This window comes from Panthera uncia (assembly GCF_023721935.1).
Source record: "Panthera uncia isolate 11264 chromosome C1 unlocalized genomic scaffold, Puncia_PCG_1.0 HiC_scaffold_4, whole genome shotgun sequence".
In the NCBI taxonomy this organism is placed as follows: Eukaryota; Metazoa; Chordata; class Mammalia; order Carnivora; family Felidae; genus Panthera; species Panthera uncia.
Window position 1 is genome coordinate 87331716 of NW_026057585.1, and position 24964 is coordinate 87356679.

Below are 24964 nucleotides of genomic sequence, written 5' to 3' on the forward strand. Positions count from 1 at the left end.
CAATAGCAACAATGTCAACAACAAAGGATCATTGACCATTTCTCTTTCACACCATTATTCTTCTCTCCTTTTTTCTTCAGAAATCTTTCCTGAAGGGGCACCTGAGTGGCTCAGGCAAGGTTAAGTGTCTGACTTCGGCTCAGGTCACGATCTCACGGTTCGTGAGTTTGCACCCCATACAGGGCTCTGTGCTGTCAGCACGGAGCTCACTTGGGATCTTCCTCCCCCTTCTTTCTCTGCCCCTTCCCCACTTGTGCTCTCTCTCTCTCTCAAAAATAAAAAAAAAATAAATAAACATAAAAAAAAAATCTTTCCTGAGGGTTGCCTATTTTATCACCTTTTCAAAAAACTAGCCTCAGTCTTTTCCAGGCTCCATTAGTTTCCTATGTAATTAATTTCTGCTCTTCTGAGTTGTCTTCTGCCTTCTTTGTATTTATGTTGTTGTCCCTTTTCTAATTTTGTGATGGTTAGCACATTTTTTTTCCTTTTCCACTATGAGCATGTGGGGCTATAGATTTCCTTTTCGGTGCTGCTCAGATGCATCCCACGAATTTTAATGTTACAATTCTAAGTATTTTCGGACTCCCTTTATGATTTCTTGACCCAAGAATTATTCAGAAGTGGGTTTTTTTTTATAATTTTTTTTAACGTTTATTTATTTTTGAGACAGAGAGAGACAGAGCATGAACAGGGGAGGGTCAGAGAGAGAGAGGGAGACACAGAATCTGAAACAGGCTCCAGGCTCTGAGCTGTCAGCACAGAGCCCGACGCGGGGCTTGAACTCATGAACCGCGAGATCATGACCTGAGCCGAAGTCGGACGCTTAACCGACTGAGCCACCCAGGCGCCCCTTCAGAAGTGTTTTTAAAGCTTCGTAGTATGAAGTTTGTTAGTTATATTTTTTTAAGTTCTTAATAAATTGCACTATGGTCAGAGAACATGGTTTATATGTTACAGATTATTTTAAATTTGTTAAAATTTACTTTTCACCTAAGACTTATCCAGTTTTGGTAAATGTTGCTTGAAAACAGTGTATATTCTCTAATTCTTGGGTGCTGAGTTCCATATATGACTGTTTTTTTAATTTTATTTTTAAGTAATCTCTACACCCAACGTAGGGCTTGAACTCACAACCCTGAGATCAAGAGTCGCATGTACTACCAACTGAGACAGCCAGGTGCCCATCCATATTAACTATTGGATCAAGGTTGTTCACTGAATGTTCAAATATTGTACATTCTATTAATTAGTATGTTGTCAACTTAATCTATCAATTTCTGAGAAAAGAATGCTAAAGTCAGTCATTATTCAATTTCACTTCACTTCAAGTCCACAATATTTATTGAGTACCTATTATGTACCAGATACTATTCTAAGACCTTATATGAGTGAACAAAATAGCTCCTTGACCTCATGGAGCTTAAATTCTAGTGGAACAACAGACAATAAACAATAAAACATAATACATAGATAAGTTATGTAGGGTAAAGTGTATGTTAGAAAGTGATAAGTGATATGGGAAAAAATAAAACATAGAGCACAGGGAGGGGGACCAGAAGAGCAGGAGGTTGGTGTGAGTTACAGTATTAAATAGAGTGGTAAGAAAGATGTCATTGAAAAGGTAAAACTCGAGCCAAGACTTGAAGAAGGTGAGCGACTAAGTCAAGCATATATCTAGGGACAGTGTGCTCAGATAGAGGGAACAGCCAGTGCAAACGTCCTGTGGCAGGAGGTTAGACATCTCAGGCATCCAGTGTGGCTAAAGCTGGTTGACCAAGGAAAGCATGATATTAGAGATAATAGGGCCAGAACACATAAAGCCCTTTAGGCCATTGTAAGTACCTTGGCTTTTACACCAAATGGAATGGGTCCTATACAAAGTTTCAGACAATGAGTAGCACCCTCTGACATATTTTAAAAGGATCACTCCAGAAGCCCAGTTAGTAAACTATCAAAGTCAACCAGGTAGGAGATGATGCTTGATTTTTAAAATCCTGAAGTAGATCAATGCCTTTACTCACTTCCTAAATAAAGCTTCCACTCTTTCTCTTTCTTGGCTTGTGTTACTGTCATTCACAATTTTGCTTCCATTTTTTCTTTATGCCCTCCAAACTGATCATCAGCATTCTTATTAGTGTTGTATACAAACTGTTGTTTTTATTTACACATACATTTAGCAATTTATTTGTTCACAGTTCCTTCTTGCCTTCCTATTCTTTCCTCTATGAAAAATTTCTTTCTGGTGATGGCACATCGTTTAAATGTTCTTTCAGTAAAGGTCTGTTACTAGATATGTCTACTTCTATTTATTTATTTTGAGTTGTAGTTTAGTTACCTCCCTCCCACCTCTTTCTTCTGGCATCTATTGTTGCTTTTGGAAAATCAGCTTTTAAATGTAATTATGATTCATTTGCAGGTATTGTGTCCTTTCCCTCTGATTGCTTTTAATTTTTTTCTCTGTCTTTGGTGTTCGGAAGTTTAATTATGATATATGTGAACGTTGAATGAGTTTGTTTTTAAAATTACGCTGGGGGCGCGCAGGGGAACCTGGGTGGCTCAGTCAGGTAAGCATCCAATTTCGGCTCAGGTGATGATGACCTCATGGTTTGTGAGTTTGAGCCTAGGGCTCAGTGCTGACAGTGCAGAGCCTGCCTGGGGTTCTCTCTCTCCCTCTCTCTGCCTCTCCCCCACCTGCATGCACGCGCAAAGTCTCTCTCTCTCTCTCAACATAAATAAATAAACGTTAAAAAGATACTTGTAAAATAAAATAAATAAAATAAAATTCTGCTCAGAGTTCACTGTGATTTCTGAATCTGAGGAGAATTCTGGACGATTCTCCACCATCTGCCTCCCTCTTTGGCCTCCCCAATGCCTACCCTCAATTCTATTTTTCCCTTCTGAAACTCCAATTAGATATATTATTAGGACTTTTCATTCAATCCTTCATGCCTCTTAACCTCTCTTTTATCTGTCCCATCTCTTTGTCTCTTTGCGCTACGTTTCAAGAAATCTCTTCAGCTCCAACGAATCTGTTCTGTTTTGTTTTGTTTTTAATGTTTTTTTTAATGTTTTTTATTTATTTCTGAGACAGAGACAGAGCAGGAACGGGGGAGGGGCAGAGAGAGAGGGAGACACAGAATCGGAAGCGGGCTCCAGGCTCCGAGCCGTCAGCCCAGAGCCCCGACGCGGGGCTCGAACCCACGGACCGCGAGATCGTGACCTGAGCCGAAGTCGGACGCCTAACCGACTGAGCCACCCAGGCGCCCCTGTTCTGTTTTTTTAACCTGCCTTTAAGAGTTTCTTTTTTCAAAGACTTTATTTTTCAGTTCCAGAAATTCAACTTGATTCGTTTTTACATCTGCCTAGACAGTCTCCCATTATGTACTCATGTTTTTGAGCCCTTATTGTTTAATTATATTAAACATATTCCCAAGAATGACACAAAGTCCTGGGAAGTCTCATTCTACTGTCTGACATTTCTGTTAACTCTTGTCCATAGATTCTTAAGTATTTTGTAATTTTGTATTGTGAGCTCAAACACCATGGGCTTCTCCATGTGGGAATCTTGGATCACCTGGCTAGAAAGTGTATCTCTCTAGAGGAATTTCCAGTCTGCTTTCTAGTAATATCTAATGATGTCCCCTATAATATTTGGGAACCCTGGTTCGGTTTTTCTCAATATTTAGAATACTTATACTAAAAAATGATTCATTATCTGACATTCAGGTTTATCTGGATTCCTATATTTTATCCGGCAACCCTACTGGCGTGAGGCCAAAGACTCATTTTTGTTGTTAAAACTTCGGCATCTTACTTACCGAAACCGACAAACAAAACAAAACCGAACAAAACGCCGATGGAAAAAAATCCCCTCCCGCCTTATCACTCTGGATTCCATTTTTTTCTTGGTTTTGATTTCCTCTCAGTTTCTGACGCTTGGAGATTTCTTTTACTTTCAAAGGGAAGTCTCAGGATTGGTCTTTTTGAAAACAAAAGACCAAAAACCTTGCAGGACACTTCTGCTTCTTGAATTCCCACATACCTCTCCTAAAGCAAAGCAACCAGTACAGACCTAGTGACCCAGTGGGATAGAGCAAGGGCAAAATACAGGGGAACAAAACACAAATTTTTTTCAAAAGTTGAAAGGTCTAAATCGCTATGGCAACGCGAGATCCATCTGCACAGGTAAAGGGTGTGGCTAGAGCCGGTGATTGTGTGAAGTCGTTATTGTGCTAATTGAGAAAGACTCATTTCTTCCCCTCATTGTACTACAGCAAAGGCTTCTTGGCAAGCCCGGCAGGAGCCAAGGGACCCGCCTCATGGAGAGACGCTGGGTGATGGAGGCGGCCAATGGCTGCAAGGATGGCTTGGATTTCAACCCCATGAAAGAGTACATGGTCCTGAACGCTTCCCAGAGGATCGCTATTGCGGTGCTGTGCACCTCCCTGGCCCTGCTAAGCGCCCTGGAGAACCTGGCTGTGCTCTACCTGATCCTGTCCTCCCACCGGCTCCGCAGGAAGCCTTCGTATCTGTTCATCAGCAGCTTGGCTGTGGCTGACTTCCTGGCCAGCGTGATCTTTGCTTGCAACTTTGTCAATTTCCACGTCTTCCACGGCGTGGACTCTAAGGCTGTCTTCCTGCTGAAGATTGGCAGCGTGACCATTACCTTCACAGCCTCTGTAGGCAGCCTACTGCTGACTGCCATTGACCGCTACCTCTGTCTGTGCTACCCACCCACATACAAAGCCCTACTCACCCGTGGGAGGGCGCTGGCAACCCTGGGCATCATGTGGGTCCTCTCAGCATTTGTCTCCTACCTGCCCCTTATGGGATGGACCTGCTGTCCCAGTCCCTGCTCTGAGCTTTTCCCCCTGATTCCCAATGACTATCTGCTGGGCTGGCTCCTGTTCATTGCCTTCCTCTTCTTTGGCATCATCTACACTTACGGGCATGTCCTCTGGAAGGCCCATCAGCATGTAGCCAGCTTGGCTGAACACCAGGACAGGCAGGTGCCAGGAATGGCACGGATGAGGCTGGATGTGAGGTTGGCCAAGACCCTGGGGGTGGTGCTGGCTGTGCTTTTCATCTGCTGGTTCCCGGTGCTGGCCCTCATGGTCTACAGCCTGACCGCCACCCTAAGCGACCAGGTCAAGAAGGTCTTCGCCTTCTGCTCCTTGCTCTGCCTTGTCAACTCCATGGTCAACCCCATTATCTATGCCCTGAGGAGTGGGGAGATCCGCTCCTCTGCCCACCGCTGCCTGGCCCACTGGAGGAAGCATCTGAGGAGACGTGGGCTTGAAGGAAGCAAAGAAGTCCCGAGGTCCTCAGTTACTGAGACAGAGGCTGATGTGAAAATCACCCCGTGGCCAGATTCCAGAGGACTATACTGCTCTGATTGCTGATGAGGCCTCTCACAGTTCAACAAGCTGAGCCAATCATTTCACTCCCTGGAGGAGAGAGAGCAACCTTGACCCTATTGTCTTACTTGAGCCAGCCCCAGGGGCCTGGACACTTACCCCTTTTCACCGATGACTGATGGCACCCACCCTTGGCAGGTAGCCTGGCCACGCCTATTTGCACACAGACTGTTGGAGAGCTAGGCCCTGTGAGGAGTGGCAACGTGGGCCAGAGGCCTGGGCAGGCTCAGTGCTCGTCAGGTTAGGAGAACCTCCCCAACAAGATGGCTTAGTGCTTGCATCCTCCAGAGACCACAGAGACAGCAGCCAGATGGAGCCTTCAGGCTCAGCAACAAGGGACTTGGAGGACATCTGGGAAGAAGAATGGATTCTTTTCCTGGGATCTCAAAGTATCGGATGGGATGGCTGGCCAACCCTGTTCTTGCTTAATTGTCAGGGCCTCCTTGGCTCTAAGGCTATGAAAGACCCCACTTTCTGGTCATCCTTTCCTACTGAGGACGAAAAACTTTGATATGATAAGGGTCAAGGGGGTTGATCCACCTCTTTCGTAGGTAATTGACAAGCCTCCAGCTCAGGGAATCTTGCTATTAGGGCAATGGCCCCACTTGACATCCTGAGAATCTCCACTCACAGCCACTGTGACCTAGGTCCCGGGGATACAGGGGAGGCTGGCACTGTGCAAGACACAGAATTTTCAGAGCATTTTATTGACCCTGTGAAGTCCTATTTGATGGTTTGGTTCCCCTGGAAGCAAGCAGTGCCCCAATCTAATACAGCTCCAAGAAAAAGAAAGACATTCACTAGGATTTCATAAACTCCCAAATTGTTCTCCGCTGTCCCTCAATTCGGCCCCTTTGTCTCTTCCACACCCCTACAGCAAAAAATAAACAGGGCAAGTGAGAGGAGGGGAAAATTCCCTTCCTATGTGCCAGGCATGGGACTGACATCCCACAGTCTGTTATCGCCAGCAAGAACACAGCCCCATGCTTCCGAAGATTCCAGGACACCCATATTTTACATATCAGGGAAGCTGCGTTCCTACCAAAGAAGCTTAAAACAGGCAAGAGAAATTATTGTTGGTGGGGAAGATTACAGAGGCATTCTAATGCAGTTATGTGGGACCACAGACAGAGTAAAAGGAAAGATGTTGTTTAAACATGTCTTCATTTAATGTTTACAAGACAAGGTGTCCACTATTCATTAATTCATTCATTCATTCATTCATGCACCCATCTCACAAATACGTGCCAGGCTTCGTGCTAGGTCCTGTGTGCAGCCATAAATGAGACTCTGCCCCCACCTAAAAGGACTTACATTTTACACTCTGGTGGGAAAGACAGCCACTAACGAAGATAATTACTGGTGGTACAATGAAGGAACTCATTAGTCAAGGGAAAGGGACTAACTGAGACAACTTTAGGTTGGTCATAAATGTCAGCTGGTTTTTTTTAATTTTTTTTTTTTTAACGTTTATTTATTTTTGAGACAGAGAGAGACAGAGCACGAACGGGGGAGGGGCAGAGAGAGAGGGAGACACAGAATTGGAAGCAGGCTCCAGGCTCTGAGCCATCAGCCCAGAGCCCGACGCGGGGCTCAAACTCACGGACCGTGAGATCGTGACCTGAGCCGAAGTTGGACGCCCAACCGACTGAGCCACCCAGGCGCCCCAAGGTTTTTATTGAGTCTTTACTATGTGCCACACACCAGGATGAGTGCTTTCAAATGAGATATTTCATTTAGTCCTCATAATAACCTGACCATGAGGGTCTTAAGATCCTTGTTTTATGGATAAGGAACTATCGAAGAGGCAAAATCACTTCCCTGAGGTCACAGTGCCGATATGTACCTCAAACTGGGGTTTCCAACCCTTTCCCACTAACCTTTTGGCTTAGTTCAGCCAAATTCTGTCAATGAGGAATAATACTCAATTTCTGTAACATCAGATTGTTGCTTTCTTAACTCACCATTATTTCTCACTGCACTTCATTGTATGTCCTGTGTTAATTTCCTGTAACAATTTTCCACAAACTGAGTGGCTTAAAACAACAGAAATTCATTATTTCACAGTTCCGGAAGCTACAGTCCAAAATCAAGGCATCAGCAGGGCCATGTTCCTTCCAGAGGTTCAAGGACAGTATCCTTCCTGGCTTCTTCCCACTTCTGGGAGTTCCTGATGTTCTTTGGCTTGTGGCAACAGAACTCCAATCTCTGCCTCCGTCTTCATATGGCCCTCCCCTCCCCACCTCTCCCGGCATCTTCTTTTAAGGACACCAATCATTGAATTAAAGGCACATCCTAATCCAGTATGACTTCATCATAATTTAACAAATGACATCTACAAAGGCTATTTTCAAATAAGGAAACATTCACTGGTTCCGAGTGTACATGAAGTTTGAGGGTGGCCATTATTCATTTCAGTACAACCCCCAAGGACAAATCCTACACCTCTGTTACAGCCCAGATCATGGACTGTGTTAAATGGCAGTCACTGGCTAGTCTCCCCCCATGAGATGAGCTACACGTTCACCTCCTGGTCCCCAGTGCTCCCTGACAACCCAGCATAGAGTCTTAAGAGGGCTGGTCAATACTTGTGGGACTAAACTGCCCCTGAAAACCATTTTGGAAAATCAAACTTTCTTTTAACCCAGATGCCTATCTTTTTGTAAGGCAAAGACATGGAATGATTTTTTTTTAATTTTTTAAAAATGTTTATTTATTTTTGAGAGAAAGAGAGCACAAGTGGGGGAGGGGCAGAGAGAGAGAGAGAGAGAGAGAGGGAGGGAGGGAGGGAGGGAGAATCCAAAGCAGGCTCCAGACTCTGAGCCAGCAGCACAGAGCCCAACGTGGGGCTCGAACTCACGAACTGTGAGCTCATGACCTGAGCTGAAGTCGGATGCTTAACCGACTGAACCATCCAGGCATCCTGGCATGATTTTTTTAAGGTGAATTTGTGATTCCTTAGAGTTTGGGCATGCCTTTCTTTAATCATTCATGGGGTCTGCTCTCATTTTAGCAAAGAAAATGCCCCAAGTGCCTGGCATAAATTGACACTCAGCAAATATTTATTGTTTAACGAATGAAACTGGAGTTTAAAAATCATTTGCACTTCCACACTTCCTACCTCTCTCTTTTCGCATTCACGCTCAATTTCTGCTCTAAGTAAAGAACTCAAGTTTATGGAGGAGGAGAGCAAGTGGGGAAAGGGGTCCGTGGATTTCACTGAGAACTCTCCTTATTATGGAGATGAGGGAACGGACCTAGACAGTGGACGAGACTTGCCCAAGAAGAGCCAACAAGGTGATACCCAGTGCCAAAAATGCAGGTCTCCCAACTTCTGGTTTTGTCCACACCGTCACCATGCCTCTCACCTACCTGTCCCTGCAGATTTACATTTTGGTGAGGAGAATAAGGAGACGTGAAGGTCACAGTGTCCCATTTTACCTTCCCCAAGATAAGTTCCATAACGTCAGAGCCCATTACTCACTCTGATCACTACAAGATGTGTGCAAATGGGTTGGGTTAGGTTTCTCGAGGTGGTCCATGCTTACTGTTCTGGGCACTATGTTAACATAATCTTGCAGAGAAAGACACACAGAAGATAAACTAGCTGTTCAATCAGCAACACCACTGTATTTCCTTATCACTCCTTGAATGAGGAAGTGCTTGGTTTTGTCAACACAGGCTCCAACCCCTCCCAGAAAGATGCAGCCTATAGAGGAGAGGCACAGATTCCACACCTGGAGACCTGGATTCTGGTCCCACCTCCGGCTCAAACTAGCCTCGTGATCCGCGGGCAACTCCAATCCCCTCTCTGGCTCTCAGTTTCCTCCTCCATAAGTAGGGAAGCGGATAGTGTCCAGGGTCTCCAAAGTCCCTTCAAACTCTGATGTGCCTCGGCTCTCTCACTGATACGTGGGGACTGGCTGTGCCACATGGGGTCATTGGGCTTCCCCCACCTGATGGCCTCACCTGTTTGAGCACACAGCGTGTAAAAGGGTAGAGGAGCTGGCGACATCCCTGAGAGACAAAGTTGACACGGGTGCTCCTTGGGCCTGGGGCTCTCAATTTTCTCACTCTGCTCTTCTAAAAACGTTCCTTAGTGGCAGCCTGTGCCCGGGTCTTGTTTTTTTGTTTGGTTTTGTTTCATTTGTTTATTTTTAATTTACATCCAAGTTAGTTAGCATATAGAGCAATAATGATTTCAGGGGTAGATTCCAGTGACTCATCCCCTATGTATCACACCCAGTGCTCATCCCAACAAATGTCTTCCTCAATGCCCCTTGACCATTTAGCCCATCCCCCCACCCACAGCCCCTCCAGCCACCCTCGGTTTGTTCTCTAGGGTCTCATTTTTCCAATTAGATCTTACACTCTTTGAATTGCCTCAGAATGCCCAAAGCAAGTTCAGTAAATATTAGACGGGCACAGTGACCACAGAGGCTCTTCCTCTCTCGGCGCCCTCTCTTCCCCCTCTTCTTCCCTGGCAATGCCTCCACCATCCCTCTAGCCCGCATTTCTGCCTGGGCCGTCACTATGCCCTTCCATCTGGTATTCCTGCCTCCAGGCTGGCTCTTCTCTACTAACGTTCGAAAAGTCCTCTATGGCTCCCAATGACAAAATGCACTAGTCCCAGCTCTCAGCACTCGCCAGGCCTTCCTCACCCCCACTTTTTAACCCAGCTGTGACTCCCTCATCCCTCAGGGATCACGGTCAACGACCCTTTGCGTTTTTCTCCTTTTGAGCGCCAGAGGGCGCTGCAGGAAAAGCCGCGGCGGAGAGGAACACAGTCGCCAAGCCGCCTAGGTTGACACGCCCCTTTTCCCCTCCGAGCCAATCATTAGTTAGAGTAGGCGGAACCGGGCGGCCCGCACCTGCGCGTTAAGAAGCGGAGAGGAGGCTCGGAGTCCGCCACTCGGTTCTCCGAGATGAAGTCGCGGGAGGTGGGCGCCGGGCTGGTGCTGCTGCTGCTGCTGGTGCTGCTCCGAGCCGCATACGTGCGCGGGTTCCGGCCTCAGCCCCGTTATACCCCGGACTGGCAGAGTCTGGACTCCCGGCCGCTGCCGGAGTGGTTCGACAAGGCCAAGTTCGGGGTGTTCGTGCACTGGGGCGTGTTCTCGGTGCCGGCCTGGGGCAGCGAGTGGTTCTGGTGGCACTGGAAGGGCGAGGGGCTGCCGCAGTACGAGCAGTTCATGAGGGACAACTACCCGCCCGGCTTCAGCTACGCCGACTTCGGGCCGCAATTCACCGCGCGCTTCTTCAACCCGGACAGCTGGGCCGATCTCTTCCAGGCGGCCGGGGCCAAGTGAGTATCGCCGCGGGGACCGGCGGAGCTCGCGTTCCCGGCTCGGGCTGACGTTGGGCAGGTGGGAACTGAGTGGGGGCGGGGCGGAAGGGGGGCGGGAGGCGAGGCCGCTGTCCCCGGGTCGCACGGCTGCCCGGCTGACTTAAGGTCGCCCCGGGGCCTGTGATTTGCCTCCTGAAGGATGCAGAACTGAATGTAGCACTCCTGATCAGGAGAAGGCGCGTCTGCTGGGGGGTTCGAAGAAAATAAAGCTTTCAGCGAGGTGGTGGTCTGGAAAGCCCCCTGGTCTACACCTGTTGATCGAGACGATTGAGCTCTGATACCTAATGTCCTTCCAGGTCAACAAAACAATCAGGATTCCAGAATTTTAATCCAGTGGTCTGGAGTTTTGTTACCTCCCTGCAGCCTCCTTCCATGGTGATAGAAAGGGGGTGTATTTAGTTCGTTTCAGCCTTAATATCTCCCAGGGGAAGAGGGAGGGGAGGGGAGTTCTGGTGTGCAGTCCATTTGGACGACAGTACCAGTTCTCACTCACCTGCTTCTTCTCAGTGCCCTGCACACAGAAAGTGCTCAAGAAATGTCTGAACTCTTTTGATAACTGTTGGAGCTTGAGTGTGGTCGGTGCAGAGAACTGAGAGTGTGGCATGCTGAAATGGGGAAGGGAGAGGCTGTTAAAGGCTGGGGCCAATCCTGAAGGACTAATCCATGAGGGCAGTGTGTGAAGTCAGGTGTGAAGTCAGGGGGATGGTTCCCTTCAGCTTCTAGAAGAATCAGCTTGGCGGCCGGGAGGGAAGCAGGTTGGAAGAGGGTAAGAATGGAGGCAGGGAGGTTTCCGGGCTCCTGGCTTAGAGTGGCCTTCCACCCTTACCTTGTCTTCTCAGTCATTTTCTGGGTTTTGGTTTCTCTTGGATAAGTTCTTTTGTCCTAAAAAAAAATTACAGCTGACTCTTACTAGTGTTTGCCAATAAATATGTGGGAACATAAGGCTTGACCAAATGGAGGTGGTGGTCACTGTCTAATGGGAGCCTTAGAGATCCATACTATACAAATGACAAAAAATTAAAATCTGGGAGACATCCTTTGTCCAGACCCCTTATTTTGTAGCCCAGGTGACTAGCCCAGACAGAGGAAGGGAACTAATGTCCTGCATCCAAATCTCATGACTCCAAGGTGAAGGTTCTTTCCACCACACCAGGGGTCTGCATACTGTGGCCCGAGAGATGGCCTGTTTCTGTAAGTTCCATGAGATGAGAATGGTTTTTACATTTTAAAGGGTTTAAAAAAGAAAAAGGATATGCTATGGAGAGGAGTGGGGGCCACAAAGGCTGAAGTACTATCTGGCCTTTCAAGTCTTAGAGCTCCCTACCTCAGCCAGTGATTAAATTATCACGTGCAGGCTTCCTCTGTTTTTCTGCCATTAAAGCAAATGAGATGTTGAGTGATTGGGTTATTTCAACATTTTTCTCCCCAGTTCTTTTGGTCTTTTGTCACCTCTGTAAGTGAGAGGCAATCCAGGTGACCTTTGCCTTTACTTTTCTATCATCTGCTATTTCCAGAACCGGAGAGCTAAGGTGCACTTCTTTTCCCTTATCTACTCCTCCCTTCCCTCTGGGCGTCCTCCTTGGCTGGGGACTAAAGAATGGTCCTCCTTAAGTTTGCTTCCATTCCTAAAACTCCCCATGGGGGTTTGTGACTGCAGCAGCTCCCTGGGTGTCGCTAATGCAATTACCCATATGCAAGTAAGTTTTCTGTAATCATGTTCTCGGGACCATTTTTAAAACCCTCAGGCATGCTGGGTAAGTTCATGCTTGTGGCCCGCCGCCTGCTTCCTTTGCTCATGTAGTTTTGATGTCCACAGATACGTAGTCCTGACAACAAAGCATCACGAAGGCTTCACAAACTGGCCAAGTCCTGTGTCTTGGAACTGGAACTCCAAGGATGTGGGTCCCCATCGCGATTTGGTTGGTGAGTTGGGAAAAGCTGTTCAGAAGAGGTAGGCATCTACAGATGGTTACTCTTTCATGTCTTTTGATGCACCATTTCCCTCCGATCTTACGTGTCGTCTAAGTTTACGTTCAGCGAGTAGCCTGGCCTTTGAATTAGCAGGCTCTGATGCCCAGCGCTTTTCATGCCTGAACTTTCCATGATACCGTGAGAGAAGGTCATGGCCTTGTTTAGGTGACGGATACCCAGAGTAGCCCACAATGCCTCATTTGCACCCTGTGAAGGATTCTTTCTGGAAGGCCTTGCAACCCAAGGCCTTTTCTGGTGGCTGATGAAGGACTGGGTCTGTCATCTCTGTGTCCCCCTTAGCTGTCAACATGCAGCTTTGCAGGCATTCGGAGAAAGTCTGGCTGAATGGTAGATCCAGAGGGAACTGAAAAGGGCAGTTAGAGCAGCCGAAAAGTGAGGCGAGGAGCTGCTTGGTTGATTCTAATTAATGCTTCCTAATATTTATCAACTTAATAAGAAGTAACTTTCCCAAGGGGCGCCTGGGGGGCTCAGTCAGTTAAGCATCAGACTCTTGATTTCAGCTCAGGTCATGCTCTCACTGTTCCTGGGATGGAGCCCCCCCCACCCCCACATCAGGCTCTGTGCCGAGAGCTCGGAGCCTACTTGGGATTTTCTCTCCTTCTCTCTGCTGGTGCACTCGCTCCCTCCCTCTCTCTCTCTCTCTCTCTCTCTCAAATAAACGTTAAACATTAAAAAAAAAAAAAAAAAAGTAACTTCCCAAGATCAAAGAGCTAGGAAATGGTAGAGGTGGGCTTTGAACCCCATTATCCTGGTTTTGTGCCCTACAATTCTAGGTATGTTTGCCTGTAGAGAGGAAAAGTAGTGTTTGTCCCCTGCCCAATCCCGCTCTTTTGTGATTTGGTAAACTTGCTGCCCTGCTTCAGGGATAGGCCAGCTGCCTGTTTGTATAAATAAAGTTTGATTGGAACACAGGTACGTCCACTCATTTATGGGTTATGTCTGGGGCTGCTTCAGGCTGCAACTTCAGAGTTGTGATAGAGACCGTGAGGCCCACAAAGTCTAAAATGCTATGTGGCCATAAAGAAAGCGTTTACTGACTCTGGTCACCTGTTCAATATTCAGTCTCCCAATGCTGTGCTTGGCTCACAGTCCTGCTGTAAAACTCTGAGGTGTTGATGAGATCTGGATTTTACCATCCTTGATTTTTACCTTCTTTGTACCTGGTTAGGCCCCAGGTCATATGATGAAACACTTAACTCTAATTCTTTCTGCCTTATCTGTGCGGTTGCAATGTTATCCTTACTTCTTACTGAGTATAGCATTTCTGTGACACTCACCACTTAGAACTCAAAACAAGTTTTATTGTGTACAAAAATAGGTCACTTTGACCCTTTTTCATTTTGGCTAAGAATTCTTAACATTTCAGTGTTAAGAACTATTAGTAAATCTTAGGTAAATGAAACAATAAACCTGTATTCATTAATTTCAACTAAATAGAAAATGTTACTAATGATCACTTCTGAGAGATAAGATTTTGGATGTTCTTTATATTTTTTTCTATTTTTTCTATTTTTTTATATTTATATATATTTATAATATTAATATATTGTATTTTTTTCTATTTTTTATTTTTTTTTTTTTTCAATATATTTTATAGATAGAAAAACAGTTCTTAAAAAAGAACTATGTGTCATTACTGAGATAATGGATATAGATAAAATATGGTTTAAATAACATTTGGTGTTAAGATAGTTATGTATAAAAAGTAGTCATGTGTATTATCAAAAACCCAATCACCTTGTTTAAGTTAATGATAAGACATAATTTAAGGAAATGGTTTGGGATCCCACTGCCCTGCATACCCTTACGGGTGAGTTTCACTGAGATGTAAAATGCTGTCACTGATTTTTCTTAAACTAAATTATTTTTTCTTTGCTTACTGGACAGGTACTGTTCTATTTTTCTTTTTCAGGAACATGCGTTATGGACTCTATCACTCACTGTTAGAATGGTTCCACCCACTCTACCTACTTGATAAGAAAAATGGCTTCAAAACACAGCATTTTGTCTATGCAAAAACAATGCCAGAACTGTACGACCTTGTTTACAGGTAAAAAAAAAAAAAAAAAAAAAAATTATTTTTGGTCTTATGACTTTTATCAGTGAAATTAGAGCTTCCTATAGGATACTGTTAAGTTGGGGGGAAGGGGAAAGGAAGGACTATGGAAAAAAATCTACAAGACATCAAAATAAGAATGGTGGTTTGTATTAAGACAGAGTATATTTTTTTTTTATTTAAAAAAAATTTTTTTTTTTAACATTTATTTATTTTTGAGACAGAGAGAGACAGAGTATGAACAGGGGAGGGGCAGAGAGAGAGGGAGACACAGAATCTGAAATGGGCTCCAGGCTCTGAGCTGTCAGCACAGAGCCCGACGCGGGGCTCGAACTCACGGACCGTGAGATCATGACCTGAGCTGAAGTCGGACGCTTAACCGACCGAGCCACCCAGGCGCCCCAAGACAGAGTATATTTTTTTCCTCCTCTACTTCTCAAAACTCCCATAATGTGGTCATAATTGTCTTTATAGGTTAAAATGAACAAAACCAAGGATGGTGGTTAAGTCAAAACTTCAGGCCCTCTTTACATGTAGTTTTCTCTGTCGGGACCTTGCAGAGGGGCAACAAGCCCCTGCGTAGGATTTGGCATCCGGCAGATTTGCATTTGAACCCTGGCTCTTGTTACAAGCCTTAAATGACTACCCTTCTGAGCTTCAGATTCTCACTGTGTAAAGTAGGGAAATCGTGCCTTTTACATAGGGCTCAGAACAATATGTGAAAAGTATCTGTCACCTTGCCTGTACAGAAAAAGGGTGGCGTTATCATTATTATCATTAAAACGATCACTTTCACATTGGGGTTCAGCACTAGTCTTCACCATGCTTTATTTCTAGTTTGCCCTTCTCGCACCTGGGCGTGCCACCTCGTAGAGGATGGTGAACCTTCAAGACTCTAGCGGCAGCCATCTCTGCCTGGACTCTCATTTTAGACCAAAACAAAAACAAAACTCCTTGCGTCCAGATGACTTCCCTAAGGAAATAGTACGGTCGTAAGAGACCCGCAGAGGTTCGGAGTCCCGACGGAACTGGATCTGAAACCCGGTTCTTTTTCTTGCTGGCTGTATGGCCTTGAACAAACTCCTTAATCTGTCTAGATCTCAGTTTCTTTATCTGTGAAAGGAGGTTAATAGACACTGCAGGGCTGTTGTGAAAACTAATGAGGTAATGATGAGTATAAAGTGCCTAGTACAGTTTCTCATACACGGTACCACACAGGCCACCTGCGTTTTATCTTGCCTCTCAGACAGGCAATCTTTTTCCTGAAGTCCACTTGCTGTCCTGCTTACAGAGCACAGCACAGGATCAGGTTTGGGTAAATTTGTCCATGAGTTTCAGCTCCTATCACTTACAAGCTTTGCCACCTAAAACACACTGCCCTGCTGAGCATCAGGTTCTTGCTCTCTAAATGGGAATAATCGTGCTTACCTCATAGGTGCGTGTGCTCACGCCGCATAGAGCTCAGAGTGTCACTATGTGAAAGGTGCAGCTGTGGCTCAAGTGGACTCAAAAGATCCTTTATAGTTGAAGCTATGGCAGTTGTCCAAAAACAGTGCATTTGGTGGAATAGTTGAAGCTTTTTTTTTTTTTTTTTTTTACATTTATTCATTTTTGAGAGACATTGTGAGTGGGGGAGGGGCAGAGAGAGAGGGAGACACAGAATCCGAAGCGGGCTCCAGACTCTGAGCGGTCAGCACAGAGCCTGATGCGGGACTAGAACTCACAGACCACGAGATCATGACCTGAGCTGAAGTCAGACGCTTAACCGACTGAGCCACCCAGGTGCCCCGAAGCGCTTAATACATCTTAAAAGCAGACACCTTAATCCTACAGTTCTGGAGCACCACTCTTGATCAGAAGTAGTTGCTGGAAGGAAATCAAATTGTATATATACCGATTACGACTCTTTTTTCGGAAGACATTGAAAAAAGATTAGGAGGAAATATACCAAAATATTGTGTATTAAACAGCGGTTATATGAGCAACCATAACAGTTACAGCTGTTGTTTTTGTCTCTTTAGTTTTCCACATTCTCTGCACCATGTAATTTTTTGGTACTTTCAAAATGGGAGAAATTTTTATATTTGTTACAAAATAGATCCGTAAGACCTTACTGCGAACAGATTCAGATGATAAACTTTCCTAATTGTGTATCTTTCAGGTATGAACCTGACTTGATTTGGTCTGATGGAGAGTGGGAATGTCCTGATACTTACTGGAACTCTACAGAGTTTCTTTCTTGGCTCTACAATGATAGCCCAGTCAAGGCATGTGATTGTATGACTTCTCTCTTATTTGTCTGTTATGAGAAAAGAAAGAGTAAGGAGCCAAGATCTGGAGTAATAACAGTGACAACAGCAACAATAATAAATACTAATAGCAACGTGGAGGTGGTAGGGACCAGGGGACTTCATGGATAGTAAAGGTTTCTCCTTTCCCCCCCTTCCTTAGAGTATAAGCTTTTCTTTTTCTTCTTTAATTCTTGATTTAAATTTTTTTTTTTTTAATATTTACTTGTTCTTGAGAGACAGAGCATGAATGGGAGAGGAGCAGAGAGAGAGGGAGACAGAATCCGAAGCAGGCTCCAGGCCCTGAGCTCTCAGCACAGAGCCCGACACGGGGCTCGAACTCACAGATCGTGAGATCATGACCTGAGCTGAAGTTGGACGCTCAATGGGCTGAGCCACCTTTGATTCTTGACTTTGACAACAGAGGTTTACATCTTGTTAAATTTAAGGAGTAGAATTTGACAATAAATTTCATATACTGAAAAAAAAAAAAATTTAAGGAGTAGAATAGAAGCAGTATGTAGAAATCCCAGAGACTTAGAGAAAGTAAAATATACTATTAAGCACACGAACATTATAAATGAAAAAAAACAAAAACAAAAAACAGCCCTCCCCCCCAAATTAATAGACAAAACATAAAAATTAAATGATGGGAATGAGATGTACATATTTATGACCGTATCTAATCTGTGTTGGTCATGTGGTTTAACTCTCGAGGAAATTTCCTTTCCCTTCTATCCAAATTCTTGACGGAACTTTGCCTCCCTCCCCTCCCCCTCCTCCTCCCCCTCCTCCTCCCCCCTGCTACATACTCAGCACTATGACACTGTATAGCTGCCCGTTTCTGGTTTGTATTTCCGTACGCTTACAAAGTCACAGAAGCCTGGGTCTTCACCGCACAAAAATTTAACAATTCTGCATATTCTGGATTTGTTGTGGATTTTCAAGAAAAATCCAAGTATAGCACCAGGTTGTACTGAGCTATCTTGGTAGATTCATAAACCTCCTAAGGAGCTTATTGGGTAACTGTTACTAAATTCAGGAGGTAAAAAGGGAAAAACCGATGTGACAACTAGAAATTAAGAGTGCTTTTCTGGGATTTGCCAAGTGTGGAGGGACTCAGGGGGCACAGCTTAAAACGGGCTTTCCCCAAGGTGCTCACCCTGGGCCGGCTCCGATGTGCACCCTCGGGTGGGACGTTGCAGATGCTGTTCTGCACACTCTTGTTCTACGCTTTCTCGTGCGTTAGGAAGGAGGGTTATTTCGGAGCTATGCTCGTCTTGGGAAAGTGCTTTTAGGAGAAGTCCCTTTTCCTTACTGTTCCTTCTATCCGTAATTCCCACATGGCTCCCTCCTGTGCTTCCTCCAGTCTTCCCCCAGAGCTCATCTGATTCGTGCAGCCTTCCTAGTCCCCCTGTCTGAAATTGCAGCATGCTCCTGTCTCCCTGCTGGCTTTTTCCCTTAGCACTGCCTGGCTTAACATTTTTCAGATGTCACTTGCCTTGTTTCTTAACTCTCTCTCACTAAAGGGTCAGCTTTCTGAGGGCAAGGTTTTGGGTCTATTCATTGCTACATCCCCAACCCCAAGAACAGTATTTAGCCAGTTAGGCACCTAATAAGTATTAGTTAAATGTTAACTAAATCTGGCTCCTGACAATTCATATTCTTTGCTAGAATTAAGAAACACTCCCGGATTAGTGTTTCCCCTTTAAGTTAGGTAATTAACTCTGCTGTGCTGTCATATTGTCCACACGTCTGTCTCCTCAGCCAGTCTCTGCTGGATCTCTAAGGACAAAAACTGTTTTATTCACCTTAGATATGCCAGCACGAGCATAATGGTAGTATTAATCATTAACATTGAGATAATCTGCGTAATTTCTCAGAGTGCAGCAAAGATTTGAAGGAAGGAAAAGAATATTTGCTGACTTTTCTTTACCTAGGAAAAGGAAGTCAGGGTTATATAGTGGAAAGCATCTTGGGCTGGGTTCACCTACCAGCTTCACAATCCCAGCTTCCTGAAACTCTGCCCAGGGATGTGACCTTGGACAAGTCTTCTCTCCATTTCTCCTTTATAGAAGAAGTGGTTTACCAGATGGTCTTTAAAACAGGCTCTCCCAGCTCTGACGTTACCTATGGGCCTAGCAGGGTTTCTCAGCCTAGCACTGTTGACATTTGGGGCTGGATGTTTTGTTGTGAGACATTTAACAGCATCCCTGGCCTCTACCCATAGATAGCAATAGCACCACCCTGACTGTGGCAACCAAAAATGTCTCCAGACTTTGCCAAAAGTCTCCAGAGTAAAACAGCCCCCAAACGAGAACCACTGTTGTAGACCAAGTCTGCTCCTTCTGTCCAGATACATACTTAATTTACCAAACAGCATTACATAAGGAGGCTAGGTGGTTTTACCTCTGGTGACCCAGTACTCTTTCTTCCTTTAGGACAAGGTAGTGGTAAATGACCGATGGGGTCAGAACTGTTCCTGTCACCATGGAGGATACTACAACTGTCAGGATAAATTCAAGCCAGAGAGCTTGCCAGATCACAAGTGGGAAATGTGTAGCTCCATAGACAAGGTCTCCTGGGGCTATCGTCGCAACATGGTGATATCTGACGTCGCAACTGAGTGTGAAATCATTTCGGTAAGAACACTTACGAGTTAGGTGTTTGTTAACTACTATCTCAAACTAGCCTTCTAACTAAGAGTGGTGGGAGCATTCTGGGATGGAAGTGCAGGTCGATCCGTAGACCCACTGGGGTCATTGAACATACCCACAGAAACCTGTCCTAAGGAAATCATTGTAATTACAGAAGAAGGTTTTACATACAGAGATGTTCTTCCCAGGATTATCTGCAGTTGGACATGCGGATTGTGTTCATTTCTGGCAGCCGTAAGGGGATATTTAAGTAGATTTGGGGATTTTCCTTAACCATTAAAAAGTTTATGAATGTAATATTGGGTCAGTGCCTGGGGATTGCGTGAAAAAATAAGTTATGAATTACCACAGCTATATAAAATCTATTTCCACTGCATGGGAAAAAGACCAGAAGGGAGTATCAAAAGTTGGTGGTGTAGTGTCTTTGGGATACTGTAACAAAGTCTCCTTTTTAAAATTTTATGAGTGTAACCATAATTTTTCTGGGCCTCCTTGAAGTGCACCTGTTTGAGGTCATAGTAAATACACACACACACACACACACCCCACCCCAGAAGCCTTGAAGAATATATTTCTTTACAGCATCTTTTCCCAGAGAGGCAGCATATACATTTATGTAGCCCATTTCTTTTTTTTTTTTTTTAATGTTTATTTATTTATTTTTGAGAGGGAGAGAGACAGAGCACAAGTGGGGGAGGGGCAGAGAGAGAGGGAGACATAGAATCCCAAGCAGGCTCCAGGCTCCGAGCTGTCAGCACAGAGCCCGACGCGGGGCTCGAACCCACAAACCGTAAGATCACGACCTGAGCCAAAGGCGGACACTTAACCGACTGAGCCACCCAGGCTACATAGCCCATTTCATACAGAGCGTCCCGAATTCTGCAGATCTCGTCCATGTCCCCAAAGTGCCCCTAGCACCCCCTCAAAATCTCTCTTGTCTTATCCCCATATTCTCTCTATGTGGCTCCATGGGATCACATCACAGCAAAGTGTTTTGTCCTCCCCTTCCCTGCTCACACTTTGCCCTTCTGACACATGACCTTCCCAGTGCGTGCCGCACCGTGGGGAGTGCAGGCTGACACGGAAGCACCCATGATCACTTCCTGGAATTCAAGTTAATCTGTTTCTCCACTCTGTAGCAGGATTTTTTTAGTTTTCTCATATAAGCCCGTCCTGCTTTCATAATGACAAAAAATATATGGCATTTTCAAAAGGGTAAAGGCTATTCACCAAAGGAGATTCTTTTTCTTAATACCTATGTGTTTCAGATTTTGTGTCTCTCTCTCTCTCTCTCTCTGACCCTCCCCCGTTCATGCTCTGTCTCTCTCCGTCTCAAAAATAAATAAACATTAAAAAAAAATTTTTTTTTTAAATAAAAAAAATACCTATGTGTTCTCAGCATCATACTGGGCTTGGCACTCGTAGCTATGGTTTCACTGTTCTGCTCTCTCCAGGAACTGGTTCAGACAGTGAGCTTGGGAGGCAACTACCTTCTCAACATTGGACCAACTAAAGACGGGCTGATAGTTCCCATCTTCCAAGAAAGGCTTCTTGCTGTTGGGAAGTGGCTGAGCATCAATGGGGAGGCCATCTATTCCTCTAAACCGTGGAGGAAGCAACTGGAGAAGAACACGACGTCTGTGTGGTGAGCTTGTCCTTCGTTGTGGGCGGGAGCAGGACGGCGGCCCGTCCCAAACCGGCGTCTCCTCGGGTCCGCAGTGTTAGAAGCCAGGCTGGAAGCCATCTTGATTGAGGAAACCCGGAGCCGTTCTTTTGCTGTTAAATTTGTACCCCAGTTTATGTCTGAAGCCACCAGGATATCTTTGACTCGTGAGAGGTGTGGTGGGCTTCGTGAAGGAAGGAGCCACAAGGCATCTGTTAACATACTTGACCTTGTTACCCTATCTCTAAAAATAGTAATAGCCAGTACTTGCACAGCACCTACAGTGTGTTAGGCTCCAGTCCAAATTCTTCCCATTCACATAATCCCTTCAGTAGCCCCACCAAGCGGACACTGTTATCATCCCCATGTTGCAAGTGAGAAGGGGACCCAGGGCAGTTCTATACAGTTCCTAACCCTAGGACCACAAAGCTAACTAGTGGAGAAGTTGTGATCGAAACTTGGAATTTCGAATCTAGTTATTTGACCTTGGGCCTGTGTTTTTCAAATGCGAAGCTGGGCGAAGATACTTAACTTCCCGGAGTTGTTGTGATGGTTAAGTGCGATAACTTATGTAAAGCGCCCGAGAGCATGCCCAGCGTATACAAAGTGCTCAGCGAAAGGTATCTGCAGGTGTTACACCATAGCACATAGGTCTTTGGATCAGGGGAAACACGTTGATCCTTCCGTTTCGAGTGAATTTCTATTTAGTGATTTTCATCCTCTTCTCTAAGCCTGGTGAACTCTCAGAACAAATGCGTCTTTATTGTACATCTTGCCCTTGTTAGATCCTCTGCTGTTCTCCCACAGATTTAGGGTTGAAAAAAGATTTGAATAATAAGGGAAGTGGCTTCAATGTGAAATAACTAGTATAAGCGTTAAAATTTTTTAAAGACAATTTCTAGCCCAGTAGAGCAGGAAAATGGAAGAGATCACCCAAAAGAGCCTTCCAAGGCTGTTTTCTTTCCTTCCTGCAGACCTTAACTGGTGTCCGAGTAAGCATCACTTCCTAGCACCAGTGACAGACTCAAGGTCTTGGAGTTGGTAGATAACTGAAAGGGAGATGTATAAGGTTATGTGTCAGGGTCACAAGCCAGGTATTTCTGACAATGGTGTTTCTTTTTTCCCAGGTATACCTCAAGAGAAACAACTGTTTATGCCATTTTCCTGCACTGGCCAGAAAATGGAGTCTTAAGCCTCGTATCCCCCATAACTACCTCGACTACACAGGTAAGGAGCCTCTCAGTCTGTCCTTTCTGAGAGGTAACTTTTTTTAAAGGAATGGGAGGTCATCTCTGTTTCTTCCCTTTGGCCCCAGTTTTCCCCCATTTTGATTCCCCTTTTAGACCGTCTGCCCTCCCCTGGCCCGGTGTGGCCGTCTCCCATCATGTTCAAGCCGTATTCTGTACTCAGTGCACTGATGTGTGATCATTCCCTTTTACTTTCTGCAGATAACGATGCTGGGGATCGAAAAAGATCTGAAATGGTCTCCAGATCCAGAAGGAGGTCTACTCATTTATCTGCCCCAGTTACCACTCCTTACTCTCCCAGTTGACTTTGGTTGGACTATAAAGCTGATAGGAGTGGAGTGACCACTGGAGCTCAGGCAGAACTGTCTTCTCTTTGCTGCTTTGATTTTCCTCTTATAGCACCATCGTTGTAATAAACTACTTCTCTACTCAGAGCTGGATTTTCCAACACATTTTAATCAAAGGAACTGAGGGTCTGTACTGATGTCTCTGTGGATCAGGGATCTGACATCCATGGCTAGCATGTCTCTCTCTGAGCAGAAGGAACTAATCGGTTAAGCTCTGAGTTCATCCTTCTCTTCCCAACTCGGGAAATTCTCTACCCTGTAAACTTCCCTCCATTCTCTGTGTCCGAAACCTGTTTCCTTACTCAGTGACTTCAGGTAAAGAATAAGCCAGTCACCCTATTGCCTGTGGAAGGAGGTGAAAAAGGTTTAGCAAGCTCAGCCACATGCTGTTTACCTAGTGCCATTTGTCCTCCCCACCCTTCCAAGAGGTGGAGAGCCTGGAAGGGAAAGAAGAGGCTTGCTAGACTGCACGTGGTCAGCTCTTTGAAAGTTTCCAAAGCAAACTAGGGACTCACAAGTCCAGTTTGTTTACAGAGATATTATGAAGGAAATGAATGTGATTCTGCCTTGCTTTTTAAAATACGATCAAATAAATAAATTTTTATGTCAAATCATTTCTACCAAAAAGCATGTTGTAGTCTTCTTCTCCCAGTTTCTGTATGGACTGCTTATAAAAAGCTTTATATTTCTGTAAAAAGAAAAAAAAAAAAAAGACTCGCCAAGTCTCCTTAATGCAGAACAGAGAACATGATTCCTTGGTTTTTTTGCTTCTCTAATACTGCTTCTTTTGAGTTGGCCACCAGTTCAGCCCCCCCCCCTTTAATTATAGATCTAATCAGATTTTCCATTTCTTTTTTATTTGGTAGATATATTTAGACATCTTAACACGACGTTTAAGGAATGTTTGCTTTCTCAAGCACATGGAATATTTATAAATATAAATACCAAAGGAGCACTATCATACAGATGTCTGCAACATAATTAAAGGACCATAAAAACATAAAAACCTGGAGGAAAAAAGCCTATAGGTTTGGAAATTTTATTTTATTTTATTTTATTTTTTTTAACGTTTATTTATTTTTGAGACAGAGAGAGACAAAGCATGAACGGGGGAGGGTCAGAGAGAGGGAGACACAGAATCCGAAACAGGCTCCAGGCTCTGAGCTGTCAGCACAAAGCCCGATGCGGGGCTTGAACTCACGGACTGCGAGATCATGACCCGAGCCGAAGTCGGCCGCTTAACCAACTGAGCCACCCAGGCGCCCTAGGTTTGGAAATTTTAAAACATACTTTAAAATAGCTTTGCACAGTGGCAGTATCATAGCCACTGAGGTTTATCCGAGGCACGATTATTGCTAATTAAAACATACTTTAAAATAACTCACTGATCAAAGAAGGCACCATACAGGGAATGAGAAAATGCTTAGAATAATATTGAGAACACTATGTACTGAATCTTCTGAGATGGAATGAAGTCTTTAGAGAGGATGCTGGGAAGATGGCAGAGAGGAGGCAACAGGAATCTATCTCCAGACCTGGACCACAATTGCACTGGCAGAATTTGATGCAACTTTTGTAGAACTGTGGAGTCTACCAAGGCTCCAATTTCCAGAGGAAGATTTGGATGGTGAATTGTGGTTAGTGTTGGTCAACTTAGCTGCCTATTCCCCACCCCCAGCCACGGAACAGGCAGCTATGAATGTGTTCCTGGAACAACTTGCACACAGCTCATGGGAGCCCAAGAGGGCAAAAAGGACCCTGCCCTCCAAATACCTGGGATTTGAGCTCGGGTCTCTGATGGCTGCTTCTGGTCACAGAGGTGGGCAGCCATTGTTGTGCCTCCCCCATTGTTGCAAGCCCCTCCTCCTTGGGCTAAAGTGACTTCCAGTGGATTTAAAGGGCTAGTGCCCTCCCCTCTCGCATTCAACTATTACCCATTTGGGGAGCCAGACA

The 24964-nt window shown here is 45.0% G+C and overlaps 2 protein-coding genes and 1 pseudogene across 2 annotated transcripts; all 3 read left to right on the top strand.

Moving 5' to 3' along the window:
- Positions 1-3089: 3089 nt before the first annotated feature.
- On the top strand, positions 3090-8093 carry CNR2 (cannabinoid receptor 2). Its single transcript, XM_049617797.1, has one exon. It carries the CDS (start codon positions 4320-4322, stop codon positions 5400-5402), a length of 1083 nt encoding a protein of 360 aa, XP_049473754.1. The 5' UTR covers positions 3090-4319; the 3' UTR covers positions 5403-8093.
- Positions 8094-10296: 2203 nt separating this feature from the next.
- FUCA1 (alpha-L-fucosidase 1) lies at positions 10297-23385 on the top strand. Its single transcript, XM_049617796.1, has 8 exons — positions 10297-10719; positions 12578-12712; positions 14666-14803; positions 16971-17076; positions 19539-19739; positions 21209-21399; positions 22545-22644; positions 22866-23385. Exons 1-8 carry the CDS (start codon positions 10343-10345, stop codon positions 23004-23006), a joined length of 1389 nt encoding a protein of 462 aa, XP_049473753.1. The 5' UTR covers positions 10297-10342; the 3' UTR covers positions 23007-23385.
- Positions 23386-24309: 924 nt separating this feature from the next.
- On the top strand, positions 24310-24498 carry LOC125913870 (uncharacterized; annotated as a pseudogene).
- The last annotated feature ends 466 nt before the right edge of the window (positions 24499-24964 follow it).